The sequence below is a fragment of the Mus musculus genome, chromosome X, assembly GCF_000001635.26.
Source record: "Mus musculus strain C57BL/6J chromosome X, GRCm38.p6 C57BL/6J".
Lineage (NCBI taxonomy): Eukaryota > Metazoa > Chordata > Mammalia > Rodentia > Muridae > Mus > Mus musculus.
The window spans coordinates 154,461,162-154,486,036 of NC_000086.7; the positions used below are offsets into that span (position 1 = coordinate 154,461,162).

A 24,875-nucleotide genomic window follows, 5' to 3' on the forward strand; every position below is an offset into this window, starting at 1 on the left:
AAATGACACTAGAGGTATTAATATTTTCCATGATCAGTTGCTAGGTGTAGGTTAGTATGTCGAATTAAAAGGCAGCTTGGATGTGATACTTATGCCTATATAGTTTAGCAGAATTAAGTGCTTGGGGCAAGGTTGAAGAATCAAGAAAGAGTTCTGAGTCATTTATTAAAATTATAAAAGACTCAAACTACAATTCACTTTTTTTCTACAATGATTAACTGGTATTAGATAAATTAATATCCGTTTCAGCAGTCAGACAAATACTAATTGAAACTTTTGTTTTAGAAAATGCTAATTCAGAATTCAAAGACCGGTTAATCCATTAATGGAAAGATCAGTAACAGTAAATGGAATAATTCTAAATACACCTGCTACTGGATCTCATGTTTATGAAGTTACAGTGATAGTGGAAGAAATTTCTGAAAATTTAAAGAAGAATCAATATGTTAAATGTTTTAAATGAAGTAAGCAGTAGTGTTTAAAAAGGTAATTGTAGGCAAGATGTTCCTAAAAAATTGTTTCTTTCTAGAGATTATACAAAAAGAAGGCCATAGAATTCTGGAATATGTGGTAGATGTGGCAAAGGCCAGAATTAAACTAATGAATGTAGATAAACAAGGGACAGGCAAGGCAACCATTTTCAATTGGGAAATGCCCTAAGAACCCTCCTGCAGATCCTAATATCAAATTTGACTCAATCATTATCTGTCATCTTCGAATATACTCAGCTACAGGGTAATTAAAAGATTTAATATCTGCTTTAAAAACAACAGTGATCAAGGACAGAATAGCTTTTGTAGATATAACAAAAAATTTGGGAATGCCAAAAGCCATGAATTTTGGCAAATTAATATAAATGTCTAGAGACCAAGGCTAAAGATAGTAATAAATTGGATTGACATTGAAAGTTTAGTAGTGGCCTCGGAGCACCTGGGGGAGCCATCTTGGGTCCTGGATCCCTCAGTGACTAGTCTGCACAGGTGAGTGTGTGGACTACAGAAGCTACATAGTTTCTGGGACAGGCATAATCAACACAGCTTCTGGGACAGGCCCTGTTTTGGGCCTTCATCTTCAGCCAGGAGGCAGGTCCCAACTAGAGATATCTGTGAACCTTCCCTGCAAGAGGAGAGCTCGCCTGCAGAGAGTACTCAGATCATTGAAACTCAGGAGAGATCTACATGCCCAGGTATGACAGACGCCAACAGAATCACAGGAGGAACAAGCTCCAACCTGAGACAACCATAACAATTAACTCCAGGGATTACCAGATGGTGAAAGGCAAACATAAGAATCTTACTAACAGGAACCAAGACCACTCACCATCATCAGAACCCAGCACTCCCACCTCAGCCATTCCTGGATACCCCAACACCCATGAAAAGCAAGTCTCAGATTTATATTCATATCTCTTGATGCTGGTAGAGGACATCTAGTAGGACTTTAATAACTCACTTAAAGAAATACAGGAAATTACTGCTAAACAGGTAGAAGTCCTTAAAAATACAGGAAAACACAAACAAACAGGATTGGAATTGAACAAAACCATCCAAGACCTAAAAAGGGAAGTAGAAACAATAAAGAAAACCCAAAGTGAGACAACACTGGAGATAGAAACCCTAGGAAAGAAATCAGGAACCATAGATGTGAGCATCAACAACAGAATACAAGAGATGGAAGAGAAAAATCTAAGGTGCAGAAAATTCCATAGAGAACATGGGCACAATAATCAAAGAAAAAGCAAAATGCAAAACGATCCTAACTCAAAACATCCAGGAAATACAGGACACAATGAGAAGACCAAACCTACAGATAATAGAAGTATATGAGAATTAAGATTCTCAAATTAAAGGGACAGCAAATATCTTCTACAGAATTATAGAAGAAAACTTCCCAAACCTAAAGAAAGAGTTGCCCATGAATGTACAAGAAGTCTACAGAACTCCAAATAGACTGGACAGAAAAGAATTTCCTCCAGACACATAATAATCAGAACAACAAATACACTAAATAAAGATAGAATATTAAAAGCAGTAACAGAAAAAAAAGGTCAAGTAATATATAAAAGCAGGCCTATTAGAATTACACCAGACTTCTCACCAGAGACTATGAAAGCCAGAAGATCCTGGACAGATGTCATGCAGACCCTAAGAGAACACAAATGCCAGCCCAGGCTACTATAACAAGCAAAACTCTCATTTACCATTTACCATTTTGCAGAAACCAAAGTATTCCATGATGAAACCAAATTCACACAATATCTTTCCATGAATCTAGCCCTTCAAAGGATAATAAAGGGAAAACACCAACACAAGGTCAGAAAATACACCCAAAAAAAGCAAGAAAGTAATCCTTCAACAAACCTAAAAAAAGACAGCCTCAAGAACAGAATCCCAACTTTAACAACAAAATTAACAGGAAGCAACAATTACTTTTCTTTAATTTCTCATAATATCAATGGAGTCACCCCCCCCAAAAGACATAGACTCATTGTAACCTCCCTCCCCTAACCAGAAGCTGGCTGAACCAGACCTCGAATTTGCTGCCACTAAGGAGATTACCTAGGGTGGATCCTGCCTTCCTAGATCACTCTATTGTTCAGCCTCTGTCACTGCTGCTACCTGCTGGGAGTTGGTCTAGCTATTCTGGAGACTACATCTTATCCTTCATGTGGTCTCCTGCAGCTGGGCTCCAAGGATGAATTGGCAGGAATGGGCCTCCCCTCTCCTTTATAAAGTGTGTCTGCCATTAAACATCAGAACCTTGGGCAGACTAGTTGTCTTGGTACCATTATTTCTTGACCTGCCTAGATCCCCTGTTCTCTTTCAGCTCCAGGCTGCCCCTCAGGCTGGAACCTGGACATGAGAGCCGAAGGCTGGCCCCAACAATTTTGTGAACCAATGCGGGACCTGGGAATGGCAGAAGATGCTGGAAGATGCACTGCTGGTATGGGGCTCCACATATAGAAAATTTGTACCGGAATGTGGAAAATTAAGGGGCAAAAGGTTGCTAAGGTGTGGTACGGTCCGAGCTGGAACAGCAGTGACCCCTGCTGGATCCAATCAGGTTCAGCAGTGATATCAGGATCTAGGAACGTAGCTGGCAGTCAGCCACAGCTTCCAAAAGCTGCTTTTTAGGCGAGAGAAATAAAAGCGTTTGGATTTAAAAATCAGTCTAATTGGCCACAGTTGGAAACTGCATCAGGCAGGAGGAAAATGGATTTTTAAATTCTCCCAGAGGCAGAGAGAAGTCTTAGGGGACGCCCTGCCTTTTTCTCTCTAGCCCTTACAGCAGAAATTCTCTGATCTCTTTGTGTTGTCTAATGTCTACTGTCTGTTTCACCAGTCTGTTCACGTGTTCATTTCATGTGTGTTGGTGTCTAGTCTTCTGAATGACTGAATGTTCTCTGTTTATTGTTGGAAAATAAAGGTGGCTAAAACTTAATCTGCCAGTTTAGCAAGAGAATGGCCACATGCTTTAGCCAGGATCAGGCACAGCAGGAGGGCCCCTGCTTGCAGGGGGGGGGGACTGTTTTTTAAGAAAGGGAGTCTGCAGCCTCATGGTTTTGGGGCAAAAAAAAGCTGATAGATGACTTTTTCCTAAGAAAATTCTCTGCACTCATGATTATTAAAGCTTTTCTTATGTTCTTATTTCTTATTTTTCTTATGTTCTTTCTGATTTTTTCTTATGTTTGAGTTAATGCAAGTTCAGAGCAGCCTTGGGGAAGTTGGCACAAAATCTCCTTTGTTTCAAAAACTGTGACTAGGGAAGTTCTGAGAACCTCCCCACTCCCTGCCTTCAGGAGAGAATTCCTTTTAGCTATAAGAGCACCTGTGCAGATGATGTTCTAAATAAAGTTTAAATTATAAGTTTATAAAAAAGGTCAATTATGCTGTAGAATTTTTCAGGACATTGCTATTTGACTTGCCTACTTTATATAAAGTTATTATAGACTTAAAAGTTTGTTTTTTTCTTTTGCATCTGGATAAATTGTAATGGGTTTGCTTCTAGTGAGCTGTAATCAAGAAGCTAAGAGTTTGAATCTTTCACTGTATATTGTTTTCTAAGTGGAAAGTATTTTATTAGCTAATGCCTCTCAAGGGAAGTTTACTTGAAATCCTTGCTCTCACACAAGGAGCTTTTAAGTTCTGGGGAGTAGCTTTTGCTCCAGAAAAGTTTCACAGGCAATATCTTTTTAATACTTAGGGTTTTAGTTTATTACAGAAGGCTTTGCAGAAAATAAAGAAAGCTTTTATAATTGTTTATAATTATAATCAATGGTAAATAAATATTAGCTGTGCCCACAGCAATTCTTTGGCAAGAGAAAACATTATTGTAAAGTCATTTTTTTTCATCCTCCTGGCCGATCATTGGCCCACGTCAAGCCAGCTAGCTGCTGGCTGCTGCGGGGCAGGACCTTGGGGCATGCAGCTTTCCCTGAGCTGTAGTGGCATGGGAGGCCTCCAGAAAGTGGGCAGCTTTGTAGTGAACTCAGAGGAGGGCCGCACTTGCCATTGCCCCATGAGCCTCCACCTATCCCTGCCGGGATAGCCGTAATTTTTCCCACTAAGCCTCGGGGTGCTCTGCTGCCCTTGTTTGGGCTTTCTGGTCTACAACAGATTGTGTGGCCTTTAGCCTCTTCTGCCTGAGAGAAAGGCTGAGGGCAGGCAAGGCCGAGGTGGCATTCACCTCAAAGCACACTTTCAGCATCCTATTAAAACTGCTGTGGTGCTAGTAAAGAATTGTAAGATATATTCATGTATTTTGGAAAACCTATAACAAAAATCGTGTCTTAGGAACCTGACAAAGTGTCTGTTCCTTGTTCAAAACAGCAATTAAATTGGTTATTAAGAATATTAATAATTGATCTATTGCATACCATCATTTTAAATAAAATTGACAATCAATATCCCAAAGATAAGTTAAAAATTGTTTTTATGCATGCTTTTGTATCTTCTATAATTTCATGCATTCATGCACCCCAATTACTGTGTTTACAAACGACCCCTCTATGGGAGATAAGTAGATGTGAATTGGATCACATGCTTATTCTTTTGAGCTTCCCCCTGTTTCAGCACAGATAATTAAGTTGTGTGCTGTGCATGGTATGCTAAAATGCTGAACAATCAAATCTTAATTTGTATATTAATAGTCAATATTATATCTCAGAGCTCACAATTGCTTAAGATTGCTCGTCACTCAGATGCTATTAATTCTCAAATTTGCAATTGCTTATGTATATACAACTCATGAGTAAAAATGCTGGATTTATATCTCAGGTAGTCTATAGGTCCTATATATAAGATGGATTTGATATATAATCTCGTTCTGCATATATTCAAGACAGTTATGGTTTAAGATAATATTTTGGTATTCTTGGAAAATGTGCATGTCAAAGTGTAAAAAAATTTTTTTTTTGCTCCTAGTGTCCCCAGTTCCTACTTGTTTCCACATAATAGTGTTAATTCTTGAGGACTTATACATAATCAATTGCTTCAAAGTAATGCTCTTATTTTTTTAATAAATTATACACATGTGACTATTAATAAGTTTTCAAGCTTTTTAGTTGCAACCGCTCTTCAAGAGAAACAATTGAAAGTGCAATTAGTCACTGCCCATGTTACATTAATACTGACTATAACAGTCAAGTGTTTGAGATGTTTTATCAACAAATTATTAATCCTCAAAGACAAGGTATTGTGGAACTTTAAAACTAGCTTCCTAAAAGACAAAGAAGGGGGAAATTATATCCCTGTTCATATTATTTAATATATCCCCGTGCACGTTATTTAAATCATACTTTTATTTTAGAATTTTGAAATTTGGATGTCAAAGAAATTAATAATGCCTTATAGTATCTTAAAAGGATCTACTTATTGGCATATGGCTTGATCCTGAACAGCTACCTTATTAGGAAAGGGAAAAGCATAGGTTTTCTTCACAGAATGCTGCAGAAGCTTGACAGCTAATTTGTGTGACAAGCTGACAGGAAAGTTTGCTCAGTGCCCTGACTTTAGTGACAAGGAAGCTGAATTGGGTACATGTTTTCGACCCATCCTTGCTTGACATTTTTTCCAGTTTGGACAAGCGAAGCTGCCTTGCTTCAAGCTTTTAAACTTATGGTAAAAAGAACATCAGAGATTGTGTAGTCTGACTTAGAAAGATTAGTCATATAAAAGAGTTATAGTGATCCTTCTCTTTCCCTCATTGTGATCAGTTATTTTAACTCAATCTTGGACTTGTCTAGTAATAAATCCAGTATTAGAGAATCCCAGGGAAGTTAGCTAAATATTCTTAATTACTTAACAAAGTTAAATTGGAGCACAGCCTCCTCTCCCAGAATGATTGCAGCCTTTCTGTGATTCCCAAGGCCAGCTCCCCCACACTTTGAGCTCTAAGTCTAAGCTTGATTATTGCTAATTTGCAATAGAATGGAGCACCTGGACTTCCCCAACAGAAGTTTTTATGGTCGCTTTTCACTGTCTCGACTTTGTTTTTCAAGCAGGTCAGTCAACGCCCTTCAGCCTGACTGCAGCAGGCATGCATCCTCGCCTCCAACAGTGCAGGTGGCAGTTATTAATCTTCATTAAAGAATCATTCTAGTACATATTGTGGCTTTTCATCTGGTTTGGGAATAAGGTTTGCTATGAGGGCCAGACAGTCTAAGACAGACACCCAGATCTTGGAATCATATCAATCTAAACAGAGGAACATGCCAAGAGGCCATGGTTTATTAATAATACACCACATAGCCATGCAAAGATTTGGAGGCAAAGGTTAATGTCTTAGAAGTAGTAGTCTTAACAATATGGCAGGACATAGCATATATTAAGGCTAGAAAGCAGAAATTTCAGATATTAGAAATAGTCACTTTGATACTTGGAACATTGATGAATTGGCCAGATATTTAATAGATAACATAAGTGCATTGAATCCCCTGAATTGGGTTCAATATATATTCCTACTTGCTATTATTATTGACACTCTTTTATTAGTAAATCGTTGTGCTTCCATTCATCTTCAGAGCACTCCTGAGATCTGTACCTATGACAACACTGGCCATTCTGGAACTTCGGCAGAAATATAAGAAAGAGAGAATGCTATCCACACTCCAGTGAAGTTTGTTTGGCAGGCCGAGAGGCCTGGGAACACTCACAAGGCAAAGAGTTTCGTGGAAATTCACCTCCTGGAACTTTGACGTTCTCATAACCCGTATATTCTTACCTTATCCCCGTGTTAGTCTGGTGTATGGATCCACGTGCTCTTTTAGTATTATCTTATTATAAGTGCCTTTTAAGATTGAATTCTGATATAGCTAGCCTTCTCCAGTGTTCCAACGTCCTAGAAAGACCTTGAAGCCAACAAACTTGCAATTCAGTAGGAATTCAGTAAGGAAGTTACTTATTCAGTAACTAATTAAGCATTACAAAAAAGGAAGCCAGCAGCTCAGGGCTGGCCTGCAAAGTGTTTACTAAGGACAGTAGCCAGTCTTAACCAAACAAGGGTTTACCATGAGAAAAGTTAGGGAAATCCACTGAGACAGGTTTCTTCACTAGGCCCAAAGAAATCAGGCAGAAGCACTCTTCAATAGTCTCCCAACCAAAAAAAGCACAGGACCAGATGGGTTCTATCAGACCTTCAAAGAAGACCTAATTCCAACTCTTCTCAAACTATTCCACAAAATAGAAACAGAAGTTACCATACCCAATTTATTCTATGAAGCTATAATTACTCTGATACCTACACCACACAAAGAGCCAACAAAGAAAGGGTACTTCAGACCAATTTCCCTTATGAATATCGATGCAAAAATACTTAATATATCCTCGCAAACTGAATCCAAGTACACATCAAAACAATCATCCATCATGACCAAGTAGGCTTTATCCCAGGGATGCAGGGATGGTTTAATATACAGGACTCCATCAATGTAATCCACTATATATACAAACTCAAAGACAAAAACCACATGATCATCTCTTTAGATGCTGAGAAAACATTTGACAAAATCCAACACCCCTTCATGATAAAAGTTTTGGAAAGATCAGGAATTCAAGGCCCATACATAAACATAATAAAAGCAATCTACAGCAAACAACTAGTCAACAACAAACTAAATGGAGAAAAACTCAAAGCAATCCCACTAAAATCAGGTACTAGACAAGGCTAGCCACTTTCAACCTGCCTATTCAATATAGTACTTGATGTTCTTGCCAGAGCAATTTGACAACAAAAGGAACTCAATGGGATACAAATTGAAAAGTAAGAAGTCAAAATATCACTATTTGCATATGATATGATATGATATGATAGTATATATAAGTGACCCCAAAAATTCCACCTGAGAACTCCTAAACCTGATAAACAGCTTCAGTGTAGTAGCTGGATATATAATTAACTCAAATAAATTAATGCTCTTTCTCTACACAAAGGATAAACAGACTGAGAAAGAAATTAGGGAAACAGCACCCTACACAATAGTCACAAATAATATAAATACCTTGGCTTGAATCTAACTAAGGAAGTGAAAGATCTATATAATAAGAACTTCAAGTCTCTGAAGAAAGACATTGAATAAGGTCTCAGAAGATGGAATGATCTCCCATGCTCATGGATCGACAGGATTAATTTAGTAAAAATGGCTGTCCTGCCAAAAGCAATCTATATATTCAATGCAATCTCCATCAAAATTCCAACTCAATTCTTCACTGAGAAAGAAAGGGCAATTTTCAAATATATCTGGAAAAATAAAAAAAAAAAAAGATAGGATAGCAAAAACTATTCTCAACAATAAAAGAACCTTTGTTGGAATCACCATTCCTGACATTAAGCTGTACTAAAGAGCAATTGTGATAAAAACTGCATGCTACTGGTACAGTGACAGACAGGTAGATCAATGGAATAGAATTGAAGACCCAGAAATGAATCTACACAGCTATGGTCACTTGATCTTTGACAAAGGAGCTAAAACCATCCAGTGTGAAAAAGACAGCATTTTCAACAAATGGTGCTCACACAACTGGCAGTTATCTTGTAGAAGAATGTGAATTGACCCATTCTTATCTCCTTGTACAAAGCTCAAGTCTAAGTGGATCAAAGACCTCCACATAAGACAAGAGACATTAAAATTAATAGAGGATAAAGTAGGAAAATGCCTTGAAGATATGGGCACAAGGGAAAAATTCCTAAACAGAACAGCAATGGCTTGCTCTGTAAGATCAAGAATTGACAATTGGGACATCATAAAATTGCAAAGATTCTGTAAGGCAAAAGACACTGTCAATAAGATAAAACAGCTATCAACAGATTAGGAAAGACTTTTTTACCAATCCTGAATCTGATAGGGGACTAATATCAATTATATACAAAGAGCTCAAGAAGCTGGACTCCAGAAATTCAAATAACCCCATTAAAAATGGGGTGCAGAGCTTAACAAAAAAATCTCAACTAAGGAATACTGAGTGGCTGGGAAGCATCTGAAAAAAATATTCAACAACCTTAATCATTGGGAAATGCAATTCAAAACAACCTTAAAATTCCACCTCACACCAGTCAGAATGGCTAAGATCAAAAATTTAAGTGACAGCAGATGCTGGCAAGGATGTGGAGAAAGAGGAACACTTCTTCACTGCTGGTGGGATTGGAAGCTTCTATAACCACACTGGAAATCAGTCTGGTGGTTCCTCAGAAAATTGGACATAGTACTACCAGAAGATCCAGCAATACCTCTCCTGGGCATATACCCAGAAGAAGTTCCAACTGGTACTAATAACACCTGCTCCACTATGTTCATAGCAGCCTTATTTATAATAGCCAGAAGCTAGAAAGAACCCAGATGCCCCTCAACAGAATAATGTGGTACATTTACACAATGGAGTACTACTCATCTATTAAAAACAATGGATTTATGAAATTCTTTTACAAATGGATGTATCTGGAGGATTTCATCCTGAGTTTGGTAACCCAATCACAGAAGAAGCCATTAGATATGCACTCTCTGATAAGTGGATATTAGCCCAGAAACATAGAATACCCAAGATACAATTAGCAAAACACAAGAAAATCAAGAAGAAAGACAAATGGGTGAGTACTTAATTCCTCCTTAGAATAGGTAACAAAATATCCATGAAAGGAGTTACAGAGACAAAGTTTTGAGCTAAGACTAATGGTTGGACTATCCAGAGACTACCCAACCCTGGGATCCATCCCATAATCAGCCACCAAACCCAGACAATATTGCATATGCCAGAAAGATTTTGCTGAAGGGACCCTGTTATAGCTGTCTCATATGAGGCTATTCCAGTGCCTGGGTATATACAGAAGGGGATGCTCACAGGCATCTATAAGATGGAACACAGGGCCCCCAATGGAGAAGCTAGAGAAAGCACCCAAGGAACTGAAGGGGTCTAAAACCCTGTAGGTGGAACAACAATATGCACTACCCATTACCCCTGGAGCTTGTGTCTCTAGCTGCATATGTAGCAGAAGATGTCCTAGTTGTCTATTATCCCATCTCGCTGGATTCAGTTATTCATGGGTGCGAGGGGGACCGCGAACCTGGAAGGAAATGGGAGTAAAAGAAAGAAAAGTAGGAGACCAGGAAGAGTACCTATCGAGGTCTCGTTTATTAGGCTGAGGTGCCTTCTTTTTAAAGCATACATCGAGGGGAATATGGGAGGGGTCGAGGGAGAATTATACAAAGAACAAAGAAGTGGGCATCTGCTGACATGAGAGCTGAAGTCAGGCGCCAGGCAGCGGGCACTCTGGATCTTATCTCTGGAACATCGATCCTCCTTGACAGCCTTGGGGGTCAGGCTGGGCTCAGGCGTAACTCATGTCCTTGGATGGCATGGGAACTCAGGAAGAGATAGAGAAGAGGGTACTATAATTCAGCTTTACAGCCTCAGGTGCCAAGAAAGGAATAGGGGGGAAGGGGGGTGATAACCAGCTCTTAGTACAAGGCCATTTGGCCTGTTAGGGAGATTGTGAAGGGCTCACTTTCTCACGGGATGGTCTCTGACAGGCTATCACTGGGAAGAGAGGTTCCTTGGTATTGCAAACTTTATATGCCCAAGTACAGGGGCATGCCAGGGTTAAGAACTGGGAGTGGGTGGGTAGGGGAGCAAGGGCAGAGGGAGGGTATAGGGAACTTGTGGGATAGCATTTGGGATGTATATAAAGAAAATATCTAATAAGAGAGAAGGAAAGAAAGATGAAAAAAAGAAAAAAGAAAGAAAGAAAGAAAGAAAGAAAGAAAGAAAGAAAGAAAGAAAGAAAGAAACAAAGAAAGGAAGGAAGGAAGGAAGGAAGGAAGGAAGGAAGGAAGAAAGAAAGAAAGAGAAAGAAAGAAAGAAAGTTATTAGTCAGCGAAACAGACATAACAATACGTTTACCAAAATCATAGCAACCAGATTTGCCTTTTCAGAGGTAAATATCATGCTTCTAGGGATTGCAACTTTATCTCACGTAAAACAAAGTGCAAGAGGGGCTGTGTGTATAGGGCCAGAAGTACAAACAGGAAAATTAAGCCCACAGGTGTCTAATACAGCCACAAATTTATGGGGATGCAATTTGTTGCAGCAATGGACAACACATATTAACATTCCTCTAATTTCAGAAACAAACTATAAAATAAAGAATTAATTTGCCGGGAGTGGTGGCACATACCTTTAATCCCAGCACTCAAGAGGCAGAGGCAGGCTGATTTCTGAGTTTGAGGCCAGCCTTGTCTACAAAGTGAGTTCCAGGACAGCCAGGGCAATACAGAGAAACCCTATCTCAAAAAACCAAAAAAAAAAAAAAAAAAAAAAAAAGAAATTATTTTGAGGAAAATATTAAAAGGTATTATCACAGTCACAGACTGCTCAAGTTTTCCATAAGATAGACATTGCAGGTGTTTCTCTTTCAAAGCCACTACGTACCCTAACTTTAAAATGGTTAAATGGGAAACCTACATGGGTGGAAACATAGTATATTACAAATATTATAGATACTAGAACAACTGTAACAGGAAGAGCAGATGAAATTCATGTCCTTTTATAGAAAATAAATCAGAAAAATATGAGGTGTTAACAGATTTGGGAAACATACATAAGGTGATTCAGCCAATGGACTCCATGCAACGTGGAAATCCATAGCCTTTGTTATCACTGAAGTCATAGCATTTGATTGTAATTTATTTAAAAGATTTCCCTTTCAGAATAACTTTGCATGGGAATGATGAGGAAAGTTTTGTTTTGTTTTGTTTTGTTTTCCAGGAGCTTTTTATAATAATGACTGCCAAATAAAGAAATAACACTGGAAATTCTTACCATAAGGAGTGTTAGACAGTCTTACCTCGTGCAAATATTTTGGAAAACAGGCACTAGAAAGTATTCGTAAACAGCTTCCCGAATATAAAACTTATCAGTATATTGATGATAACATACTGGCTGATTCAGATGCAAATACCACATAAAAATTGTTTGATGAAGTAAAGAGAATTTTGCTTTGCTGGGTATTATAAAATGCTCCTGAAAAAATACGAAGAAGAGATTCTGTTAATTATCTAGGACATAAGATAAGTTTACTGAAATCCAAACACAGAAAATACAAATCAGGAGTGATCAATTACAAATTCTTTTTTTTTAAATTTCTCTTTCTTTTTTTTTAAAGATTTATTTTATTAATATATGTAAGTACACTGTAGCTGTCTTCAGACACTTCAGAAGAGAGAGTCAGATCTTGTTGCAGATGGTTGTGAGCCACCATGTGGTTGCTGGGATTTGAACTCTGGACCTTCAGAAGAGCAGTCAGTCAGGTGCTCTTACCCACTGAGCCATCTCACCAGTCCCTTTGTTTTTTTTTTTTTTTTAATTAGGTATTTTCTTCATTTACATTTCAAATTCTTAATGATTTTCAAAAATTTCTGGGGGATATTAACTGGCCCATACCTGCATTAACTTCTTTAGAGTTAAGTAGTTTATTTCAAACCTTTCAAGTTAACAAGGACTTCAATAGTCCACGAAAAATATTAGCTGATGCTGAGAGAGAATTGGATCTGGTAATAATGAAATTACAGGACACACATATGGATCTTTTGGACCCAATGCTTGATTGTATTTTCACTATATTTCTCTCTACTCATTCCCAAATTAGTATATATGCTTAAGAAATAGAAAGGGGTAATAAATAACCCCAGAGAGTTATTGCATAATAATTTATTAACTTTATTAAACAGAAGAGGTTATAATTCATTAGATAGCTTGATCATTAAGTCCAAAGTAACGGATAAAGACTAACAAATATGTTTCATTTGATCAAGCATGAAAAGGTAAAAATAAGAAATAATAGTATTTTGAAATGATAACTTACCAAAGATAAACTTAACTGGAACAAAATTTTAAAAACAAGGTTTTCATAAAACATGTCTTAATTCCATGTTAAGGTGTGTTAGACTGTACATTGCAAGAAGGCCTGTGCTAGCTTGGATATCAGCTTTTGAGTTTTCTTTCATAATAAAATGAATACTTTTTTGTGGTATTAAAAGCACACATAAGATATTTAAAATGTTTTAAGTAAATTCAAATTGTTACTACAGTTTAAGTTTGTTTTATAAATCTCTAAGAATTGTATGATTTGGAGCTAAAATAAAATATATGAGCAGGGTAGTGGTAGCCCATGCCTTTTATTCCAGCCAAGACATGCAGATCTCTATAAAATATTTGTTTAACTCAGATAAACCTCCTAGTTGGTAGGATTGCACAGTGTAGAACTCACATACATTATTATTATTATTGTTTTTGTTATTATTATTATTACTAATACTCTACAGAATTACTAGAATGCCAGCCAATTTCCATAAATAAATACATATTTATGTTTCCAATACTTTTTTTTAATTTTTCATCCTGATTACTGCCTCACCTACTAGTTCCCCCTCACACTATGCCTCCCCCATTGTTTTCTCTTCTCCATTGAGAAGTTGGAGGCACCCCGCATTATTATCCTACCCTGTAGCATCAAGTCTCTACAGAGATAGCTAAGCATGTCCTCTCCCACTGAGGCCAGACAATGCAGCCCTATTTAGGGGATAAAGATAGAGCATAGACTGATTGTACAGCTAACCAATAACCAGTCCAACATGAGACTCACTACCACAGGCAAGTGCCATTCACTCAAGTTATTAATGACAAGTAATATTTACTGTAACAGATGCAGAAACCCATGGTCAAATATTGGATAGATCCCAGGACTCTTAAAGAAAATTTGGGGGTAGGATTAAGGGTCTTGAAGGAATAAGATCTCCACAGGAAGACCAACAGAGTCAATTAAAGTGGACTCTTGGGGTAACTAAGGGACTGAACCCCCAACCAAAGAGCATACACTGACTAGACTGAAACCCCCTGGACATAAGTAGTAGATTTGCAATTCAGACTTCATGTGGGTATCACAAAGACTGGAGTGGTATTGTCCCTAAATCTGTAGCCTGTCTGTAGGTATAAGGTTTTACAGCTGGGATCATGTCTGAATCCTTCCACTTAAGGCCTTTCTTGGTTTCAGAAGATGGCTGCTTCAGGCATGTGTCATTTATTTTGTGGAGTTTTTTTTACCAGGTGTTATTCTTTTATATTACATGGCCATTCCACTGTGTTACTTCTGGAGAAATTGCTCAGTCATTAAAAGCATGGATAGCAAAAAATATCATATACAACTAGGTACCACTTGTCCAAGGTTGTTACTGTCCACTGTGGGCTGGTAGCTTTAACATCAATCAGTAATTAAGAAAATGGGAAACACTCATGCCCATATGCCAGGCTGGTAGAAGCAATCTTTCAATTCAGGTTCCCCTTTTGTAAGTGCCTCTAATTTCTGTTGACTTGACTGGAAGTGCACAGTCATCTCTGTGATTTTTAGTAGAGGTCTCAAACAAAGCATGCCACTCATGTCAGTAAAGTTCAGTGGCAAATTCCTGGTCATCAGAATGTTGCTTATCAAATCACATTACAACCAGAATCCATAGTGTTTCATTCACTACCAAATGTTATTTGCATTGCTGTATGAAGACGGCAGGCTGTGTAACCTGCCACTTTTATCATATACACAAACAAAACACCAGATGCATTTCTGCAGTAAGGCTATACCAGGCTGTTTCTACAACATACTAGTCTTAGTATTGATTTACTCAGCATAAGATTCTTAATCTTGCTCTCAGAATTCTACCACAATGTCAGCCTCAATGTGGTGTGGATTAGAAAGAGTGTGTAAGCTAAGTTTTATTTCCTTTAGTTTTGAGTTGGGGACCATAATCATCTTAAAGATTCAAGATTTAACTTAGACCTTCTGATACCACTCCAGGGACATGTGGCCATGGCCTTTGATATCCTGCTAAACTTTCTGAGATGCACCTTTTATTTCACCTTATGCTGGCTTTGCATATAGCATTGCCACTACATAGAAGAGCCTGTTTTTAAACAGATCATCTTAAAAATTTATGGAAAGTCAGAAACAAGTGATATGTGTCTCAGATGCCTCCAGGTCTATCAGTCATTCTTCAAGAGCTGTAGACCAAACCAAACCAAACCAAACCAAACCAAACCAAACCATAACAAACAAACAAACAAAAAGAGAGAAAAAAAAACAACAAAAACAAAAAAAGAGGCAGACAGATTTCTGAGATTGAGAAAAGCCTGGTCTAAAAAGTGAGTTCCAAGACAGCCAGAGCTACACAGAGAAACCCTGTCTCAAAAACAAAACAAAACAAAGCAACCCCCCAAAAAAGTGCTATAGACTTCAAAATCCTTCAGTTCCTTAGTTTTCTGTTGTACTAGTCCTCTGAATAAGGGTGATTTCTTCTTTGTGAGAGCATTCATAATAGAGGAGTTGAATAATTATTTTACATTAGTAGGATTTGTGAGTTTTCTACTATGGGTGGTATAATATAAATAACCAAAAGATTATAAAGGAAACTATTTCTTTAACAGCTATGAGACTGTGTCTCTATGTGGGACTCCGAAAAGAGGAACAGAGACTGTCTCTGACTATATTACCTGCCTTTGGATCCTTTTCCCCAAACTAAGATGTCTGGTTTAACCTCAATAGAAGAAAATGTATAATGTCTTACTGAACTTGATATACCAATACTGGTTCATATCTGTGGAAAACTTACTATGGAGAAAGGGAATATTAGTGGATAGTTGGAGGTAAGGTGAGAGGAAGGGACTGGGAGGAGAAGAGGAAGGGGAAGCTGCAAATCAAGATGAAAATAAATTAAAAACTTGATCACAACACCCAGAGAAAGCTCCATTTCCAGGTGCTCTAACATGCCCAGGATCATAGAATCAGAGGTGAGGAGGACACAGCATCTATCCCAACACCACCGGGAGTAATTGTGCCCAGCAAGATCCAGAGACACAGGAACCCTGCCTGACCAGTGGCACCAGTTCATTATGGTCTAGAAACTTGGCATGGCAGGGGATGGGTTTCCCCCTTTATAAGCACAGACTTTTATTAAAAATTTGAGCTTTGATCATGAATCTTGACTTAGCTCCATTTTTCTCTCAACCACCTAGTTCCCCCCTCTTTTCAGCCCTGGCTTGCCTCCCAGTTATACCCCGTTTCTTGTGAGCCATAGGTAGGCTTCCAACACTAGCAGTTACTCAGTCCCAAAAGGCGAAGGAGCAAGAGCAAGAATCCCTTCTTCCAATGTCCTTATATGGTCATGAGCAGAATGTGTAGCCCAGATTAAAGGTGTGTTCCACCATACCTTTAATCCCAGATGACCTTGAACTCAGAGATCTCCCTGTATTAATCTACTGGAATCCATAGCCACTATGCCTCAATATCTCCATACCAAGCTCCAGATCAGAAACTTCTGTCTCCCAGCCTCCAGAAAAGGGTCACTAGTGCGCCTTCCAATTCTGGATTGTAGTTCATTCCAAATATAGTCAAGTTGACAACAAGGAATATCCACTACAATCCACCCCTTGTCAACTTGAAACAAATAATATCTCATGTTCACATGAAACAATAACAAGGTTGTGAATATGCCTAACATGATGTAACTATCCCTTGTACAATCGCAAACACATTTGTAAATTTACAATGGGGCAATGTTCCTTGGGAACATCCTTTTAGTGTCTCAACTTAAACACAAATTGATGTTAAAGAAATTGGAAGAAAGACAAATGTATTCAGGGGCATTCATGTTACTTTATAATCTTCGTTTCTGCAACTGGTTACATGGCCTCAATTGGTATTTATAACTACCTTTCTCTACTACCCATTCTGTATTTCCTTCACCTTCAGCAAGCACCTCAGCAGGTCTTGGCTCTTTTCCTGGAGGATTGATGCATACCTTCATTCCTGATGGGACTGTGTCCTTTGTCATCCTGCTTGGATTAGGCTGTTGTAGTTTCCCATTGACTTTAATCACAGGACATGGTAGTGCTAAGAGAAGCCCTAAGGGATCTCCTACATTCTAGACATAATCTTGTTTACCCACATTGTGAAGAGGTAATCCAATTTCCCCATGGTAATCTGGATCTCTAACCCCTCCTAACACTGTTATTCCTTTTGTTAGCCTGTTGACTTAAGGGCATTAGAAGCCCAAAATGACCAGGGGGAAGTCTGAGCTTCCAGTTCAATGGAATGTTTCTTGTAGCTCCTGGTAGGAACACTCACTCCCTGGAGCCAAAACTTCTAGGCCTGCAGAACCTAGAGTTATGGGAACAGAAAGTTGACAACAAGGAATAGCCACTACACTTGGCATCATCAGAACCCAATTCTGCCAGCATAGCAAGTCTTAGATACACCATTACATGGTAAAAGCAAGATTCAGAGGATGACAGAGGACTTTAAGAAGGACCTAAATAACTCACTTAAAGACATACAGGAGAGCACAGGTAAATATCTAGACCTTAAGGAGGAAACACAAAAGTCCCATAAAGAATTATAAGACAACACAAACAAGTAAAGGAAATGAACAAAACCATCCAAGATCTAAAAATAGAAATAGAAACAATAAAGAAACCACAAAGGGAGACAGCCCTAGATTTAGAAAACCGAGGAAAGAGATCAGAAGTCATAGATGCAAGCATCACCAACAGAATTCAAGAGATAGAAGTGAGAATCTCAGGTGCAGATGATACCATAGAAAACATTGACACAGCAGTCAAAGAAAATGCAAAATGCCAAAAGGTTCTAACCCAAAACATCTAGGAAATCCAGGACACAATGAGAAATCCAAACCTATGGATAATAGGTATAGATGAGAATGAAGATTTTCAACTTAAAAGGCCATTAATATCTTCAACAAAATTATAGAAGAAAACTTCCCTAACCTAAGGAAAGAGATGCCCATGAACATACCAGAAGCATACAGAACTCCATATATACTGGACCAGAAAAGAAATTCCTCCATTCACATAATACTCAACATACTAAACACAAAAACAAAGAAAGAATATTAAAAGCATTAAGGGGAAAAGGTCAAGTGACATATGAAGGCAGACCTATCAGTATTACACCAGACTTCTCACCAGAGACTATGAAAGGTAGATCCTGGGTAGATGTCAGACACACCCTAAGAGAACACAAAAGCCAGCCCAGGCTACTATACCCAGCAAAAATCTCAATTGCCAGAGACAGAGAAAAGAAGATATTCCACCCCCCCCAAAAAAGGAAGCCAAACTTACATAGTATCTTCCCACAAATCCAGCCCTACAAAGGATAACAGATGGAAAACACTATCACAAGGAGAGAAACTACACCCTAGAAATAGCAAGAAAGCAATCTTTCAACAAGACCAAAAGAAGATAGCCATAGAAACAATAATCCTACCTCTAAAAACAAAAATAACAGGGAGTATTAATCACTTTTTCTTAATGTCTCAACATCAATGAACTCAACTTCACAATAAAAAGACATAGACTTACAGACTGAATATGTAATCAGAACCCATCATTTTGCTACATACAGGAAACACACCTCAGTGACAAAGACAGACACTACCCCAGAGTAAAAGGTTGGAAAACAACAAAAATCGACCCAAGAAACAAGCTGGAGTAGCCATTGTACTATTGAACAAACTAGACTCAATAGAAACAGATATATAAAAGTTGGGTCATAGACAGATGAACATAGCAATTAAAATGAGCTGAATGCATAGAACAAACACTAATCTAGAATTAATTGGCTACTCTGGGTCTTTTGTTGTTCCATATCAAATTGAGGATTATCTTTCTTTTCATGTGAAGAATGAGATGTGGATGTTGATTGTGATTTCATTGTATAAGTAAATTGTTTTGGTATGAAGGTCTTTTTTTTACAATATTAATTCTACCAATCTATAAGCCTGGGAGGTCTTCAGAATCGAGTATGTTTCTTAATCTCTTTCTTCTCACATTTAATGTTAACATTGTAGAGAGTTTTTTACCTCTTTCATTACGTATATTCTAAATATTTTATTGCATTTGAGAAACCGGGAAGAGAAGCATGCCCATGATCTCTTTCTCAGCATGCTTTTTACTCATATGTATGAACACTGGTAAATTTTGTAAGTCAAATATGTATCATAACACTTTGCTGAAATTGTTGATAATGTCCACAACTGGATAAGGGAATTTACACACTTCACCATAGACAAAGATAGTAAAAAACATGTTGGTATAACTCTAACGAAGCAAGTGTAAAATCTATATGACAAGAACTTCAAGTCTTTGAAGAAAGATACTGTAGGAGATATCAGAAGAGAAAAAGATCTCCCATGCTCACGGACCCATAGTATTACTTTATTAAAAATGGCAATCTTATCAATAACAATCTATAGATTCCATGCAATTTCTATCAAATTTTCAGCACAATTCTTGAACAACCTTGATCACAATTCCTAATGTCATATGGAAAACAACAACAGCAACAGTAGCAACAACAAAATAAAAACCAAAAAATAACCCAACCAACCAACCAAGCAACAAAAAACAAAACAAAACAAAACAAACAGGATAAATGAAACAATCTTGTACAATTAAAGAGCTTTTGGAGGTATCTCAACCCATGACTTCAATTTTGACTACTGTTAAGTAGTAATATTGCATGCGTTTACAACTTTTTGTGTGAATACCTAACAGTCATGATAAAACTATAATACACCATGTAGAAAAGGAGATGTTTTTTCTCACACAATCAATATTTCCCAGAACCTCTGAAAATACACATATTCAATATAGAATCTGCTTCTGTGTCTAAGACACTAATTGAATTCCATGTGGACCAAAATGTTAAAAGGAAATGGTGACACTGTATCTCTATAGTGAAATCTCTTCCTCTCTTCTACTGTGAAATTCCATTTAAAAATTTTTCTTTGTTATGGCTTTCATAATGTATAGTGGCTACTTGAAAAATGGCAATAATTATAAGTGATGTCAGCTTGGTTCCAAAAGACATATGTGGAATGTTTCATTTCATGTATGAATGATAGATTTTAAACTTTTATATATGCATTTTAATCCAGTTACCACAGAGTTAATGTAGTTACTAATAGAATGGAGGGAAGGATCATCCAAGGAAAAGTAAATAGAGTGTAGTACTGAAATGAGTAAAGAGGAATGTAGAATGTGATGGGAATGGGAGAAATGGGTAAAGTGGTAGAAATGGGAATGGAAAACTTGATGAAGGGCCAATTCCTCAACAAATTATACAGTATAAGGAAATTTTAAATTAATAAATGAATTAGAACAATGTCATATTAAAACTTTTCACATATGAAAGTTGTAGTAACCTCCACTTGCCTTTAAGATTATTTGCATCAATTCCAGTTCATTGTTCATAATCTACCATTCTTCTCTGGTGGCCATGGAAACATCAGAATTTCTAGAATCACATTTGGTTGTCACTAATATTTGGTCTTCATACATACAACACACAAAGAGGCAAGTATTTTATATTTGGCACATAGTTTTTATTAACCATTTTAATTTTCAAAGGTCACTGACATGTTTAGGCTATATCTTGAAATAATTTCCATGTGAGAAAATTCTTAATGATATCATAATGCAGGGAAGCCTGTGTGATTTTTTGAGGATTCAGGAGGCTGTACTACCCATTACTTCTTTGTAGTTTTTTAGAGTTTACCATGTGACTTAGCATCTCTTTGTTGCTCTCCTATGTATAAAATGGGATAATGATTGTTTGGATCTCATTGGAGGTTGAGAAATATCAGATGTGTTAATTGCCCTGAAGGATGTTAATGATCCTCAAATTAAAGCACAGGAGAGGAATACATAGTTTTGAGACAGGGGTTGATTAGTAATACACTTTTCTGAGCTGAAATACCTGTCTAACAGAACTTCTTTTACTAAAGGTGATTCACTTCTTGTGTGTCTCATCTTTGTTCAAAATTTCCTGTTATTTGGAAGATATTTATGATATCAGCTTCTTTGAAATGGATCTCTTCACCCTTGATACACAAAGGTAAAAACATAAAAATTGTATGGAGGTTTGAAAATGGTATCTTTCTAAAAATCGCATATCTACCTCATGGGATTTAGAGTTGGGTAAAACAAGATCCTTCCAGGCTATACTTCATTTTTCTTGTACATCAGCTTTCCTTACCACAATTTCAGTTCTGTTTCAAAATACATTGTTCTTCACATACACTGTCTTAGACATGCCCTGAAATGGGAATAGGCAGAGTATTACACAAGCCACCATCTCTTGCCAACTGATGGTTTTAATCTTGCTGGTGTATCAATGTTTTCCTTACAAAGAGATCCAGTTTGTAGGTCCTTCAAACCTTCTATATAGGCAGAAGCAATGTCATTGTCTATGTGATTTTGCCAACTACTTTTCTTCCCAAGTACTAATGGCATCCAGCAGCACATATATTTAATGAGCATTAATACTACACACAAAGATACGAGCTGAAAATTGATCTAATTAACTTTGCACATAGTATATGTGGAGGCATAGTTTGGTGTTGAAGGAGACAGTTACATAACATAGTCATGATAATTTATATATTTCAATCAAATGAAGCACATACTCTGAAGTTGAAACATTAGTTCATTGTTGGAAATGATAGAAATATCCATCATTCCTCATATTTTACATATAGATTTTATTTTTTGTCACTGAGGAGAGAATTTAGGTGGTCACACATGATTAGATATCACATGTACACACATACAATCATGAATATGAACACATACAAAGAAATACATATAGAACTCAAGTACAGAATTTGGACATCAAATGATATATCTCTATCATTTGTCTTTTCTTTTCATTCTTTCAGCAGACACTACAGATGGATTAAGTGTGTATTTAAATTCCACTACCATAGTTTTTAAAATATAATTATTCTGAGCAATATCTCTGATTATTACTCTCATTTGAGTTATTTAAAAATATTTATGTATTTCAAACACAGTTGAAATAAAAGATACCTTACATGTGATATTTTAAATTCACTTTTCAATATTAATTTCATGCATAGAATAGACAACAAATATGTATATTTTATGTAAGTAGGGCAAAATTGATGCCAAAAAATATATTATAGGGTATATTTCTGCCATTTTTTTGGATTTATAGACTTCCTATATTCTTATCTGATGTGTGTTTAAATCAAAACTATATGCAGGCTATTTAAATACAACTATTCAACTGTATAGACATTGCTATTTAAGGTGACTCACTTTGTTTCTGATGTTCCTTTTTTCCTGGCTTCACTTTATGCTTGTTCAATCCAATCTTCAGATTTTCCAAAGAGAAGAAGAGCATCTTCAAGTTGACTGGCCTCTTTAGCAGCCTATCAGCTTTGGTGTTTGAAATAGCCATTGCCAGCAATCAATGCTGGCGCCTATGGGAATTTGAAGACGATGATGTACAGTTTGTGTCCTTTGGACTTTGGGGAGCTTATTACCCTAAATTATTTAACATCTCAGGAACACTAGTCAAGATGCTGGTTCACAACCCTATTGATTCAACTTGGACCATTTCACTTGAATTTCAGTATGCACAGAACCTGATATTATGGGCTATTTTTATGAAGCTTGTAGTTCTGGTTTTCAGTGTGATAGCTTTCAGGATTAGCTGCATGAAAGATCCATTTCTAATGATGCAGATATATTGCTACAAGTTCTCTACCTTAGTTTTGGGTATTAGCAGTCTTTTTATATTTGTTGCTGTGAGCTGGAACCATATGGTAGATCTTTATGGCCAAACTACTCTTGACTTTCCACCCAAATTTCCTGTCCAGAAAGAAGCCTTGAAAAACAAATATGTGACTGCTGTATTTCCAGTGGGAATCCTGACTGCAACCATGTCACTTTTTGGTGGGATCATGTTTCTTTCTGAGATAAGCTATTTGAAAATACAGAGTCAAGTTGAGGCCAAGAGTGTTTCCAAAGTGGCCCTTCAAGAGGCCTGAAGTGAGGCCTTCTGCATAGCCAACATCTGTCAGATGGCTCTTAGAAGAAATTTACAATTGACATACAAAACTTATGTAGTCACCAACTTGTTCTAATAAAACACCAATTTTATCATCTGGGTTTCTTTTTTCTTTTCTTTTAAATTAGTGTATACTTTTACACTCCATATTTTATTCTGTCCCGTGTCCACCCTCCAACTCTTCCACATTCAATTCTTCCTGCCAAACCCCTGTCATGACATGGATGCTTCAACCCCCAACCCACCAGAACTCTAAATTCCCTGGGGCTTCCATTTTCTTAAGGGTTAGGTACATCATCTCTGAATGAACACAGACCTAGAAGTCCCCTACTGTTTGTGTGTTTGAGGCCTCATATCAGCTGGCATATGGTGCCTGTTTGATGATCCAGTTTTTGAGAGATCTTGGGGGTCCAGAGTAATTAAGACTGCTGGTCATCCTACAGGTTCGCCCTTCTCCTCAGCTTCTTTCAGCCTTCCCTAATTCAGAAGCTGCTTCTGTCCCCTGGGTACAAACATCTACATCTGACTCTTTCAGCTACTTGTTGGGTCTTCTGGAGTGCAGTTATGCTAGGTCGATTTTTTTTTTTGTGAGTGCTCCATAGCCTCAGTAATACTTTCATGCCTTGGGACCACCCTTTGAGCTGGATCCCTCTTTGGGCCTGTCACTGGATCTTATTTTCCGCATGCTCCTCTCTATTTCCATTCCTGTAATTCTTTCACACAGGAACAAATATGGGTCAGAGATGTGAGCAGGCTCACAACAACTTCTCCACGACTGGGAGAGGGTCATTGGGGGTTCTTACCAACAGTTCTGAGTGTAGTAGTTCCTCTAGGATGGGTCAGGATATGGTGTGTTCAGGGGATCAGATCAACTAGGAGTCTTCCTCAACAACAAGGATCAAGCAGAAGGGCAGGGTTTATGTTTAATACTTGTATATTCTGCTACCTGCCAAATACATTCCATTTTTAATTTTTTCACATTCTAACCTTTGAGGGTTATGATCTTGTGTTCAGATTTTGCCAACAAGCAGAAGCAAATGTACTGGTAAAATGCATGCTGCAAAAATAAACACTACTAATATCACTTGAATGTGCTTTATGAAGAAGGTGAAACCTAAAAAAAAAAATCAGTAGTTATGTTCCTTTATGTAGGCTTGTAGGTACACAGGTGAATTTAGGGCAGATCTATACTTCATACTGTTGACTCTTTGGACAGTATTGTTATTCTCATGGAATAGGAATGCTATTTTGTAAATAGAAAGTGGTTAACTATATGCTTGTGAAAAATCCGAGGTGACCCGGCATACACAGTGTGCTCTGATTGAAACAAGTGGTATGCAGTTCTGAGGAATGATTTTACAAAATTGTTTTTCTTGTATTATCCTCTGCATCTCTGCATTCAAAATCACATTAATTTGACAGCAAGCACAATTAACTATTTCCCAATA

At 37.4% G+C, this 24,875-nt stretch overlaps 1 protein-coding gene across 1 annotated transcript; it reads left to right on the forward strand.

Moving 5' to 3' along the window:
* The first annotated feature begins 20,840 nt into the window (after positions 1-20,840).
* Positions 20,841-23,521, forward strand: Samt4 (spermatogenesis associated multipass transmembrane protein 4). The gene is made up of 3 exons (NM_029199.3): positions 20,841-20,906; positions 21,338-21,447; positions 22,735-23,521. Exons 2-3 carry the CDS (start codon positions 21,419-21,421, stop codon positions 23,405-23,407), a joined length of 702 nt encoding a protein of 233 aa, NP_083475.1. The 5' UTR covers positions 20,841-20,906; positions 21,338-21,418; the 3' UTR covers positions 23,408-23,521.
* Positions 23,522-24,875: the final 1,354 nt, after the last annotated feature.

Bases quoted from the DNA above. Each gene is read 5' to 3' on its own strand.
- Samt4 (NM_029199.3), top strand. From the start codon at position 21,419: ATGGATCTCTTCACCCTTGATACACAAAG. The intron at 21,448-22,734 runs GTAAAAACATAA...TCCAATCTTCAG, and splicing joins TTCACCCTTGATACACAAAG to ATTTTCCAAAGAGAAGAAGA.